The sequence below is a fragment of the Equus przewalskii genome, chromosome 11, assembly GCF_037783145.1.
Source record: "Equus przewalskii isolate Varuska chromosome 11, EquPr2, whole genome shotgun sequence".
NCBI lineage: Eukaryota > Metazoa > Chordata > Mammalia > Perissodactyla > Equidae > Equus > Equus przewalskii.
Window position 1 is genome coordinate 18,964,661 of NC_091841.1, and position 13,983 is coordinate 18,978,643.

A 13,983-nucleotide genomic window follows, 5' to 3' on the forward strand; every position below is an offset into this window, starting at 1 on the left:
ACCACTAGCTGTGGCCCTGGGTTTAATGAACCTGCCAGTGAGTCAGCCCCTCTGTTCACAGAGACGTGGGTTGCAGTGTGCCCAGGAGGGGTCAGATGTGTCCCACCCAGGAAATTGTCATCGCCAAAGAATAGACAGATCGGAGCCCGTGCCTTGATACCTGGATGCAGTGTCCTTTCCAAAGACTGTTAGAGGAGGCATCCTCTCTGTGCCCTGGAGTCACACCCAACACATTTGGGGATCATCTATCCGCTGGGGGTCTGGCAGCAAGAGGAGCTCCAGGAAGAACCACTGGGGTCTTTGCCCCAAGCTTTAAATTTAGGGAAGAGGGTCGACAGCACCTGGGAAGCGGGCAGCCAACACCTTTGGCTGAACAACAGCTAGCACCAGATTCACACATGATGATGAATGGATGGACGTCATCTCTAGAAGCTCCAAAGGTGGCTCTCTGGCAACATCTGGCCCCCTGAGTTCTGTTATTAGGCACACTCTCCAGTGTGCTGACCTAGGCTGCGCACACGGTTCCCTGTCAGGAGGCAGCCCCGATGCCAGCTGAGGCAGCAGAGGGGGAACAGAATGGGGCGGGCCCAATGTCCCAAGATGTGAGTGAGGGGAGTCGCCAGGATGGGGTGATTGGGGGATGAATAAAATGTGACATCGACCTAAGATGGGCTTGTAAGCAGCCACTTACAATCACGTTTTGGACTACTATTTGATGACAAAGAAAAGTCTATGAGATCGTTTCCCTTATCACACACATAGTCACATGAAGAGAGGCGTACATACCAACGTGTTAACCATGGTCATTTCTGAGCAGTGCAGTTAACAACGATATTTGTTTTTCATGCACTTCTTTGTTTTCTGACTTCTTTTACAACCACCACATGTTTATGACGTAAGAATGAATGTAAAGAGAAGGTAACACCTAAAATGAACGTGACCTTAGGAGACAGACAAATCTGGATCTAAACGCCAGCTCCACAATGCGCCAGACAGATGCTCTTCGACATAACTTGCTGCTCAGAGCCTAACTCTCTTCATCTGTAAAATGGGGCGGGTGAAAGGAGATTGTCACACAGAGTTCCTGATTCCGGCTGTCAGCTGTTGTTTATTTTATTCTACTTGTCCAGCTGTTCTTTAAACTGCAGGCACTCTGCTCTTCATGGAAGTGTCCTCTGCCCCAGGAGAGGCCCCACCCGGCACCACAGCCTGTGGAGGAGGAGACTTGCCTCCAGTTCCTCTCTGCTGAGGATGGAGCTTGAGAGGAGGGTTGCACCAGGAACCCAAAACTTGTGAAACTCCTGTTGCTTGCTTTCTCATTTAAAAGAGCAGTTGGTCCCATCTGAGGAAGAAGTTGCAGCAAGGGGCTCTTGGGGCAGAAAGAGGCAGCTGTGCAAACAGCTGCGCTTCTCTCTCTCTAGATCCAAGTGTTTCCTACACTTGCTGAGGGATCCAAACATCTTTTTCCTTTTTTGAAGTTTTTAACACAATTTTTTATCTTTTTTAATCCAATGACACTTTTCTTAAAAAAATGGTAATTCTGACTTAAATTCAAAGTATTTAAATGTACCACAAAGATTTTTCAATATCCCATTCTATTTCTCCAACTAAAACTCAGGGAAAATATATTGATCTTGTCTATACCTTTAAGATTAAGGCAATTTTCCAGACAACTTTTTTAGTATCAGCTTTATGGAGATATGTTCACATACAAGTCACCCATTTAAAGTGTATACAATTCAATGGTTTTTAGCATATTCAGAATTGTACACTCATTATCAATTTTAGAAAATTTTCATCACCCTAAAAAGAACGCCTTACCCATTAGCACTCACTACCACCTTGCCCAGCTCTAGGCAATCACTAATCTACTTTCTGCTTCTAGAGAGTTGCCTCATCTGGACATTTCATATAAATGGAGTTACACTGTATGCAGTCTCTAGCGACTGGCATCTTTCACTTAGCATATTGTTTTCAAGGTTCATCCACGTTGTAGCATGTGTCAATACCTCATTCCTTTTCATTGCCATATAATATTCCATTGTATAAATATACTATATTTGATTTATCCATTCACCAGTTGATGGGCGTTAGGCATCCTTTTTGACTTAATATGTTAACTGCAATCATAGCTATCATCTGTTGAGTGCCTACCATGTGCTAGGCACTTGATCTAATTTCTAATCCTTGCCACAGTCCAGAGGGCAGGTCTATTTCTCCCTTTATACTGATAAAGAAACTGAGATGTAGAGGTGAAGTGGCCCATCCAAGGTCACACTAGTGACAGAGCCGGGATGAAAAAAGGGTTGGCCTGGCCCCCCAGTCCATCTTCTTCCCACTGCCCCATCCCACCCCATGTGCTCTGCTTTCTCCTTCCAGTTGGCACTGAGGCCAGAACAAGAAAGAATTCACTCATTCAGTGATCATTCATTCAATGAGCCCTAACCAGCACCACATGGACAGCAAGTATGCATTAGTCACTGAGCCAGGTAAGACCCATATGCCGCCTCCTGGAGTCGGCTGTCCAGGTGAGGACAGGTCATCATGCAAGGAGGCTTGTGCCAGTCACCAAAAAGGGTGTGACCAAGTGCCGAGAACTCAGAGCTGTTGGAGAGCCCAAGGAAAGATTTTGAGAGAAGACGGCATTTTGAACAGGACCCCAGTAGACCAGGCAAATTTCCCCAGCAGAGATGGGAGGAGCCACCACGCAGAGGAAGTGGTGTGCTCACAGACGCCCAGACCAGGAACCTTGGTCCACAAGAAGGAATTCTGTCCTCCTGGAGGTGGGAAGTGAAGAGGGTGGGGAAGGTAGGGGAGTGGTTGGAATCACATTGCTGAGAGCTGTGAGTGCCAGGCTGGAGTCTGAGCTTTGCCCCATGGACAGCAGGAAGACGTGGAAAGTTTGGGAGCAAGACAGGATGAAAGCCATTCATGAGCACTCTGATGTCCCCAGGCCCCTGGAAATTACCCTTCCAGCTGTTCACAGAAGAGCTGTGTTTCGGCCCTTTGTGTATCTCTGTATCCCCAGCACCTAGGACAGTGCCTGATGCATTGTAGAGGCTCCATAAACATTTGTTGATTGACAGACTGATTGGATGAATGAATCTGCCTGCCAGCCCCCTCACCCTCACTGTCCTCTCCTGGCCCCTCTCCGGGCTAAGTGGAAGAAAACACCTGGTGTATTCCAGATTGTCGCATCTCACCCACCTGCCATCTCTCTCCCTCCAAGTCCCTCCTTTTCTCCCTCCTTGCTACCCCTTTCCTTTCTGGTCATGAGTACATGAAGGAACAAATGTGCACATGCTCCCACCACTGGCTAGGCAGTAGGAATTACGTTAAATTCTCACTGTTGCCCTCAGGGATAGAAATGATTCATTGCTTTTTGCAGGCGAGGAAGTTGTGATCCAGAATGGTTAAGGGAATTGCCCAGATGCTGGATGGCAGAACTGAGACTCACCCAGGGCCCTTCTGATTTCATCAAATGCTTCCAGCTGAGGGTGGGGAGTATTGTGGTGGGAGTAGGATGGCGTACAGAGGAAGAGGAGGCAAAGGAAGGGACTCCTAGGAGGGGGTGAGGGTGCAGAGGTGGAGGGGCTTCTCAAGCCCATCCTAGAACCAGGTAGCTGGATACCAGTCTGAAGTCTCCTACCCCACTCTGGGTCCTGCTGCCACATCAGGATGCTGAAGCCAGATTCCTCGACTCCACTCCTGTGTCCACTCCCCAGTAAGCTGGGGTATGAGGCAGGAACACACACAAACACACACAACATCCCCAAAGCTGAAGTGGTGAAACAGTAGTTGCCTTAAGCAGAAAGAAATGATTGTTCTGCAAAATTCTTCACCCAAGAACATTTTTATATAATTCCCAAAGTCAATCATCATCTCCTTTCTTGTTGAGGAAAACATCCCTAAGAGGCTTTGTCAGAAATCCTTCAGTCGAGCAGGCCAGCTGGTGCCCAAGGCTCTCTGGGTGGCCTGATTCTCTGCCACTCCTCTTAAAACCTTCTAGATTGTAAGCTTCAGAAAGAACCTCCAATTCCAGAATCCTCTCATTTTACAGATTGGAAATTGACGCTCAGCCCAGAGGAGGGTCTGCTCAAGGGCCTCCAGCATCAGTGGCAGAGCTGGATCTCATGTCCAGGGTCCTCCTCACCCCACCCCGTTCCTCCTCTTTCTCCCAAGGCTCTCTAACCAAGCCTTTGTTGCTAGAGTGCATTCTCAGCCTGCGGGTCCAATGGGCATGGATGCCTCTGGACCCCAGGCTCAGAGCCAGGTGCCAGAAGCCCGGATGTGATTTATATGTGGCCCTGACCTCACAAATGAGGGTATTTGGCTCCTCTCAAGGTCCAAGGCTACACTGGGAAATCCTGGGCAATGAACTCAGCTAAGGATGCAATGAGTTCAGGAGAAGGTTATCTGGCTTGGCCAGAGACAAAGTGAGTGGAGCGAAGGCCCTCCCACCTGGGAGTCCCAACAGGCCAATCTTTTGGAGAAAGGTGTTAGTGTCTGGTCTACAAATCAAAACCTTCAGTCCTAATTCCTACTTGCTGCGTGACCTTGGTCAAGACACTGCCCTTCTCTGGGCCTCAGTGGCCTTTTGTATAAAAGGAAATGATTGGACTGACCTAGAACCCAAGGTTAAAGTTCCAGGGTTCTGTGATTATAGAACCACAATCCAAAGGTTATGGGGATCTTCTAGCAGTTTGGGGGTCTTATAAGACGTGGGGTAATAAAAGTAGTGCCTGTGTGATATAGTGATTTAGAATAAGAAATATCTATTTGGTCCTTGTCCCTAGTCCCTATCACAGGACTTCTAAAATCCTTCAAATTCCTCAGTGATAAGAGCACTAGGAGCATCTTTTGTTCTAATGAGGTGACTCTGGGTGGGCTCCTGGATGGCTCCTGGAAGAGACTGGTCATGAGAAATACCAAGCCATAAATAGAAGATTGGAATTTTCAGCCCCGCTCCCCACTTCTCTAGAGAGGGGAGAGGGGCTGGAAATGGAGTTAGTAATTGATCATGCCTACTTGAGGAAGCCTCCACAAAACCCCAATAGTAGAGGGTTCGGAGAGCTTCTGGGTTGGTGAACATATCCACATACTAGGAGGGTGACACACCCCAACTTCCCAGGGAGAGAAGCTCCGGGGCTCAGGACCCTCCCAGACCTCGCCTACATATCTCTTCATCTGACCATTCATCTGTATCCTTTATCACATCCTTTAATAAACTGGTAAATGTAAGTAAGTTTTCCCCCGAGTTCTGTGAGCTAGTCTAGCAAATAATCAAACCCAAGGGGGAGGTGGTCATGGGAACCTCTGCTGTGTAGCCAAGTCAGACAGAAGTTGTGAGTAACCAGGGAACACACCACTTGCGACTGGTGTCTGAAGTGGGGGCAGTCTCGTGGAACTGAGCCCTTACCTGTGGGATCTGACTCTATCTCCAGGAAGATGAGGTCAGAATTGAGTTAAATTGTAGGTCACTCAGCTGTTGTGGCAGGACGGCTTGGTGTGGGAACACCCCCCACAAACACACATTTGGGTGTGAAGTATCGTGCGTAAAAGTAAAGGAGAAACACAGGAAGGAAGACTGAGTTTTTCTTAACACATGGAGGCTGGAGAAGAGGGAGGAGAGGGAAGAGGAGGAGAGGGAGTCAAACACCAAGAGAGACGAGATAAAGTCATTATGTGCCAAGCACTTAAAGACCAAGGGACCTGGCTATTTCCTGGCCCAGCTGGCCCTCCAGTCCCTCTGACAACTAATCTCTCACAAGCATGCCAGGGGCTGCTTGCTTTGGGTTCTATCAGCTCCCAGCAGGGCACCGCTTATCAATGACCCAGGCCAGTTGGAGTGGCACCCTGGATGAGCGAGAGCAAGTCCTTGGCCTTTTTGACTCATCTGCATGGGAAACCCCATTGCCTTCCCTCCAGCCCCAGGGGACCTGATATCCCACCACTGTGGGTCCCAGGAGACCTCACTGGCTAAGCCTCTGGGGAGTGACGGGGGTGAGGAAGATGACAATTAAGTCTGAGCAACCTGGCCATGAGGCCTTGTAGGAGCTATAGACAAGGGTCCCCGGGATGATGTCAGAGTGACATTTTTAGGTTTTGCTAATTTCATAACCCCGGGCCCAGGCCAGCCCTCTCAGAAAGCCTGTCACATAGAACACACATTCACACCTAGCAGAGAAAGGAGTCAAGGAAAGGGAAGTAGGGGTGTGGGAAGAGAGCAGGTCTAGCCAACTTCACACTCTGGGCTGTTTCTCACACAGCTGCTGCGGCAGTGCCTGGCAGGGCTGCCGAGTTGCCTGGCCCGAGGCTCCCTCCAAGAGAGGCTAATGCCAGAAGAATTCCTCTTGCTCATCTCCACCAAGACTGGGCCTTTGGACTTACATGGCTACGAGGCGGGCCATGGTGGTCTTGAAACTGTCAAAGAGTTAGCCGGTGGGGAATGTCATGAAGTTGTTCATGAAGGACGCCAGGGTGACGATGAGCGAGAACTTCTCATCCTGGGCTTTGCAGTCTGGAGGCTGGAAACGGGGATCTCAGAAGCCAGAGTGGATGGGCCAACCTCCCATCCAGCCCAGCCTTCCTGCCAGGTGGGTTCCCAGCCTGGCTCCCCTCCAGAGCAGCCTCTCCCGTCTTGGACAGCTGGCTGGTGGAAAGTTCTCCCTTCGGTGAGCTGAAGTGTGGCAGCCTCTAATTACCCCTCAGGAGCTAGTACTTCCCTCTCCAGGCACCTCCTAGACTGAGGTTGAGGGGTAGGGGACAGGGGAGGCTGACACCCCCTTTCTCTCACTGTAGAAAGGTTGGCAGGGTGGGCAGGGGATGGAGTCCTCCCTACCCCTTCCCACCAAGTGAGAACCAGCCTCAGCCTCCTAGAGAAGTCATCACTCCCTTACGAGCCTGTCCCATGGCATGCTCATCAGCGTGGTATTGCCCGTCAGCCTGGCATTTGGTTCACACAGCTCCTCAAAGTAATGCTCTGTCTTAAAGACAAACACCAGCGACACCCAGCCGAAGAGGATGCCTACAAAGCCAAGACATTCCAGCAGCCACCACACTTCAGTGGACATGAAGTTTGAAGATCCAGAAGGCCTCTCCCATGGAGGGTCCAGATCTTCCTAGCACCACCTCCATAATCCTCCCACCTCCCATGCCTTATCATCTTTGATCCCCACTTCCACATCACCTCGGTTCCACATGGACACACAGAAGCCACCAGAGGCCAGGGGCTGGCTGAGAGCCCAGTACCAAATCTTCCAGGCACTGCCATCAACCCAGTACAAGCACTGGCAGCTGCCCTAGAGGAGAGAGGAAGGGAGAAGGTGGGCTGGAGCATGAGGCAAAGGGAAAGCAGGAGGTAGAGCTGGAACTGTCCCTGTCTGATCCTCCTGCTGCCTGCTGGGCATTTGCCTTCTCTGTTGGACCATCATGGACACAGTCCTCGTCAACCAAAATGTTGATCCACAGTGATCAGCACCATCACATTCTATGCATCCTCGTGACACACTCATCCTTCTGGCCCTGACAAGAGGTGGGACAGGAGTTTCAACCCCATTCTAGAGATGAGGACCCAGGCTCATAGTCCTGCCCAAGTCATACAGACAGTCAGAGGCTGAGCAGAACTTGAACCCAAACATACTCACCTAAAGCCTTGGCTCTTCCCGATGCCTAGGCAGCCACCTTGCTATCATGCCCAGGTGTTCAACTCTCCCCAATTCTTCAGAGGATCAGAGAGCAGAAGCACAAAGAAATTTGCAGCATGTTGAGCACAGGCTTGGGTCAGAAGGGGCTCCCCATTTAGATCTGGGACCCCTCTTACTCAGCCTGTGCTCATGCCTCAAATCCAGACTTGACCCTGGCTGACACTTCTGGCTGAGCACTGGATGTGGTAGGGAAAGATGAGGTTATGGATGGAGACGAGTTTGCCCCAGTAGCACCTCTGCCAAGTATACTGCAAGGCAGGATAAAAGAGGAAAAATGGGGTACCCCTCCTCAGGAATACACATGACATTAGCCCTGGGTCTTGAAGTCTCCACAATTCATTCCCCCACTCGCCAACCCAATCACACAGCCATTTGAAGATGGTAGATCAATATGTAACTTCTGTTTCCACTTGACCCTCACTTCTTACCCTCTCTTACCCACCTCTAACACTTCTGTGAGCCTCAGCCCCTCCTGACACCCCCAGGGTCCTCAGTGAGGAAAATAAACAGTGACTCAGAGCCTGGGGACATCCCCTCCCTGCCTTCCTCCCCACCCCTGGACTCAGCCTCAGCCACAGGCCACTCACCTGAGCTTGACTAAAAGTCATGGCTCTCGCCACCACAACAAAGCGGCAGGTCTTGCATCCAGGGATGCTCACCTGTTTGACTGTATCCTCTTCCTTAGGGCACTGAAAGTCTTTGTCCATCTCTTCTAGGACTGAGACTGATTTGACAGCCCCCTCTTCCTCAGGGGCATCTTCACCTCCAGAGCCTTGCTCCTCCTCTTCCTCCAGCAGCGTCAGTCCCTCCCTAGGAGCCTCCATTGTCCCGTGTTCTGGCATCTCCCCATTCTAAGGCAGGATCTCATCTCCCAAGGGGCTCTCAAAGTTGGACGTTTCAGTCCCTGGCAGAGAGAAACTCCAACTGCAACCCCTCACATCTTTTCCTGTTCCTCTCTAGAACCAAGGACAGTTCCCTCCTTGCCCTAGCCATCAGAATGCTCAGCCTTGGAAAGAGAGGAACCTAGAACCACGCCTCCATGAGGATAACCTAGCCTCCCACATGAGGTCATGGGGTGAAGATCAAGGACTCAGCACCAGGCCCTTGTGGGTTTGGGTACTGATTCCATCATCTAATAGCTTTACTTCATTTGCAATAAGCGTATACAATACTACATTCCTCATGGGGATGCTATGAGGATTAAAGGAGATAATGCATACAAAATGCTTAGCACAGTACACTAGGTGAGCTCAAATAAAAGAAAGTCATTATGGTGATCATCATGGGCATTATCTATAGAGGACAAAATTGAGAATGTCATACTACAAATGAGGCTGCAGATATACAGATGCCCCAAGGAGTCCCTCTAACTCCAGGTTCTACAGTCTCTGTTCCCTTAAATGCACACATCTTGCAATAGAGGATGGCCAGCAAAAGAGGTGGCTTTGTGACTCTGACCCTACAGACTTTAGAAAGGAGCAGAAGAGAAAGAAAGACTGAAGGCTAAGGAGACTTACCCAGATGAAGAGCTGAAACTGCCCCAGATAGAACAGCCAGAAATAGGGAGAGATTCATCTTGGCTTTTTCCTGCAATGGGGAACATAGTTTGTCAAACACACACATACACATACACACACACACACACACACACACACACCCCACAGCCACACCATTAGGGGACATTGGGAGTGAGGTAAAGAAACAGCAGGCATGAACAGAAGCCAGGATGGGCCAGAAAAGCTAATGCTGAGCCCAGCCTTTGATTCTCCAGGATGCTAGCACTTCTTTCTGAATAGAATGAAGCAGACCATGAGGGGCAGACAAGGTTGGCTTTCCCGTGGACCTGAATGTGAAGAGGGGAATATTATTTTTATGTTTTGTACTTAATAAGCCCCTCACAGTCTCTGAAACAAAGAGAATCCAGAAACAATGATTATTGGCCTTCCTAGGCCACGCAGCACTTAGAAAGTAGGTTCCCTCCTCAGAGCTCAAAAAGCCACATGTGCATCTCTGGTTCCCCAGAAAAGGAGACCTTTCACGTAACTCAGAAGGAATGTGACAGGCAGAGGATGAGAATTCCTGTCCCTGCTGACACCCTTGCAACCTGACAGCCACACACAATCCCAGCCAGCCCTCCAGAACCTCCCAGACCAGGCCAAATGCCTCCCAGGAGATGAACATTTACTTGGAATAAGTTCCACTACACCAGAAAGCACCTACCTGCCCAGAAGTCTTCCTGGGTCCTGAGGAATTCCCAAATCCCAGATCTTCCTTCTCTCCATCCCACAGTGACATTTTATGTAGGGACTTCGGAGGAAGTTCCTCAGAGGAAGGAAGGTTTGCCACAGCCTGAGGGAGGTGGGAGGGCTGATAAGAACCCTTCATTTCTTCACTTCTTTGGGGACACCACTCATTACCCTCCAGCTTCTCTCCTGTCACCCCTTTCAGGAACCTGGGGGGGGTGGCCACTCTCAGATGTCTCAGAGCCTGTGGTTCCAATCCTGTACTGCATTTCAGAATCTTCTTGGGAGTTTGTCCAAAATGCATGGTTCTCCTTCTTTATTGGTGGGAATGTGAACTGTCACAGACATATTAACCCGGAAGTAGGTTTCATTGGCTTCACAGTAAATCTGCCTCCAGGAAAGTTGGAGTGTGGGCATGACCATGAGGACTTAGCAGAAATGAAGTTAACTGTAGATGAGGGCTGGCCCCTCGAAGGAAGGTGCAGAGAAAAGGGGTGTGGGCAGCTTTGGGAGTAGTTTGGGACGATCAAGCAGTGGGCACTTGCAAAGGCCCAACACCAGTGATCTCCCACCGCAGGGAGAGAAGGGGTAAGATTCCCACACACAAGGCCCATGTCGCTTCCCTGACTCTGCCTTCACCCCTCAGCTCCATCCGCAGGATGGTGGGATAACACCACCCCAGGAGCAGCCTCCAGAATAAGGCCATGTCTGGAGATCTGATCAGCAGACAATGAAGACGGCACTGCATTCTCCAACCAGGAGGCCCACAGGCATTCCCGGTGAATCCAGCTCTCAGGAGCCTGGGCTGGGGCTGAGGACGTTCTGTGAGGAGGAGATGGAGGCAGCGGTGTCCTGGAGGGACCCCCTTCCCCAGCCCTCTCTTTTCCCACACTGGGCTGGTCCTCCTGTGGGTGCATCAGCCCCTCCTGGCCTGAACCCATGGGTGTGAGCCTGACACTGTCCTCCCACAGCTGAACTAAGTTAGCGCTTCTGTGTGCTAGACTTCGGGTTGACGTCAGTACTAATAAAGTAGCTAACTTGTCTCTCCTGCGTGCTGGTGTCCTCAGCACAGTCACCAACATAATCACATGGACCTGCACACCAACCCTGGTGAGCTTGCTGTGGTTTGTTATTAATCCTATTTCATAGAAGAAGAAATGTGCAATACATGGAAATTCAAACTGGAAGCCATGCTCATTCCTACCACTACACTGCTTCCTTAATGACTCTGCACAAAAGCCAACATTTAGTGACAACCTGCCATTGCCAGGCCGTGGGCTAAATGCATTACAGATGTTGTCTAACTCAACTTTTATTTTATTGAAGAAGAAATTGAGGCTTAGTAAGGCTAAAAAAATTGAAATGTAGAACTGGGACTCAGACACAGAGCTTTGTGACTCTGGTGGCTGGGATCCTGACTTCTGTGCTATGTCTGTCCGGGAAAAATTAGGACATTCCTGGGCACCTTCTTGTCTATATGTGTTGGGTTCAACCAGGTTCTGCTGCAGTAACAAGTAGGCTGTGAAATCTCAAGGTTTACTACACACAGCAGGTCAGACAGCCCCTTCCATCGGGTAGCTATGCCTTCAGGGACACAGGGACCCCCAGATCCCTGTGGCAAGGACAGTGAGAACAGGAAGATCATAGGAGGTCATTTAAAGGCCAGGTCTGGAAGAGACTTACATCATTTCCTCCCACATTGCATTGGCCACACCCAGTAGCATGCTGCAGAGCCCAACTTTTTTTTTTTTAAGATTTTATTTTTTCCTTTTTTTCCCCAAAGCTCCCTGGTACATAGTTGTATATTCTTCGTTGTGGGTCCTTCTAGTTGTGGCATGTGGGACGCTGCCTCAGCGTGGTTTGATGAGCAGTGCCATGTCCGCGCCGAGGATTCGAACCAACGCAACACTGGGCCGCCTGCAGCGGAGCGCGCAAACTTAACCACTCACCCATTGGGCCAGCCCCTGCAGAGCCCAACTTATGCAAGGAATACCAGGAAACACACTCTACCTCAGTCCCCAGCAAGAAAAAATGGTGAATATTGCACTCTCTGCTTCCTTATCCCCTTTTCAATGGCTTCTCTTCTCCACAACTGCCCTCTCCCCATGCCCACTGACAGTGGCACACATCCTTGCCTTCTGTGTTCCTTCTCACAGAACCACGTTCTTGGCAAGTTACCAATCAACCTCCCAGACGAATTAAGAGATAATGCTCTTAGGGGTTTCTTCTCCTAAGAGTATTTGCTTTTTAATCAAAGGCTATTCAAGACTGCAAGACCTTAAACAACCAAAGGAATGAATATATAATGGTTGAAGTTGAGCCCAATAACAGACAGTGCTGGATATTTGAGGGACACCTTATCTACCCTTGCCTGCCTCAAGCAAGCTTCAATCTGGAGACGTCTAAGCCCCTCCTCTCCCTGCCCTCCCTCTACCTCCAGTCTTGGCTGGCAGGACAGTGGGTGACCGGGATTGGCTAGAACCAAGTCCCCAACAAGGAGTAAAGTGGAGTCTTGCCATTCAGCCGAAATACCAGTCCAAGAGCTCCCTATGCAGATCTTCCTTTACTGCCTATCACTCCCACCCCTGAAAGCCAGATTCTACTGTTCTTTTAGAAGCAGAGTGTCAAGAATTACCCTGTTGCAGGGTCGGCCCTGTGGCTCAGTGGTTAAAGTTCCACACGCTCTGCTTCAGTGGCCTGTGGTTTGCAGGTTAGGATTCCGGGTGTGGACCTACTCCACTTATGGGCCATGCTGTGGAGGCATCCCACATACAAAGGAGAGGAAGATTAGCATAGATATGAGCTCAGGGCAAATCTTCTTCACACATACACGAAAAAGAATTCGCTTGTTGCAGTATGCAATGCAGGGACCTAGGTGGGGCCCTGACCCCCAGGCAGCCCCCATTCCATGCCGTTGGGGAGACTGACATGCTGTGATTAGCAGCTTCCTGACCCAATCTGCAACCAAAGCTGAGGGACACACCCCTCTGTGGAGGACAGGCCTCTTCACCAGAAGCAGTCCCTGAGGTCAAGCATTGGTGAGATTCATGGCAAGCCCAAGACCCATGGTCCCGTTGTCAGAGGCCCGCTCATATTCAGGGAACTCAGCCCTGCTGCTTCTTCGCCACCCGCTTCCCCTGGGGTTCTCCGACCCTGTCCTGTTCCACCACCTCCAGAGCCTTTAGAAAGAAAGCACATCTGGGAGACCGTTCTTTTAGTTCCTGAAACTCCACATCCCATCAGATGCCGGGACAGGCACACACACATGTTCACACACTAATGTAGACCTGTACACAGGTGTGCTCAGACACACACTAACATGTATACACACCTCAAAACATACTGGCCAAAGGCACCCAAGTACACACGTGCGTGCACAGACACATTCAGGCATCTTACGGTGCGGAGCTTCATAGGTGTCCACGGACACACAGGCCTATCCATTAATACAGAGATGTACAAAATGTACACTCTCAAACAACACACAAATACACACTGACTCAAAGATTTACGCACATTTACATATACAGATTCACACATACACAGATACACACAGGTATACAAAGAGTGACTCGCTTACACACCAAAATACACATACACGCATGTGCATGTGCATCTCCAGAAATATTTGCACCTTCTCCCTGTGCCCCATGTAGAACGACACCCAAAGAAGTATTTCTGTCTCAGAGTGCCCCCCTCATTCTCTCCCCACAACCCAAGGCTGTCTGCCCTCTTAATACCCAGTCTCAGATCTGAACTCCTGCTGCATCAACTCCAGATCCTACCGGGAGCCAAGCATCCTGCCTCGAACAAGGTAAAGAGCAGCAACAGTGCTCTCTCTCTATGTCCCCTGGGTCAGAGAACAAGGGATGAGGGAGAGAAGCTGAAGCCTGGGGCTGTAGACACAGCATGGGAGCCAGAGGCAACCAGATACCCTGACTGGCCCCAAGACTCTAATGCTGGGAAGCACCTCTCCCTCCTGAGAATGTAACCCCTTTAGGGAGGTAGACTGTGGATGGGGGAGAGGGAAGGAC

General features: G+C 50.1%; 1 protein-coding gene across 1 annotated transcript in view; it reads right to left on the bottom strand.

Moving 5' to 3' along the window:
* Nucleotides 1-10,051, bottom strand: part of LOC103545210 (bone marrow proteoglycan) — a 29,750-nt gene extending 19,699 nt beyond the window's left edge. The window contains 1 exon segment of the mRNA XM_070563915.1: nt 9,927-10,051. Coding sequence (XP_070420016.1) covers nt 9,927-10,001 — 75 coding nt within the window. The 5' untranslated portion in view covers nt 10,002-10,051.
* Nucleotides 10,052-13,983: the final 3,932 nt, after the last annotated feature.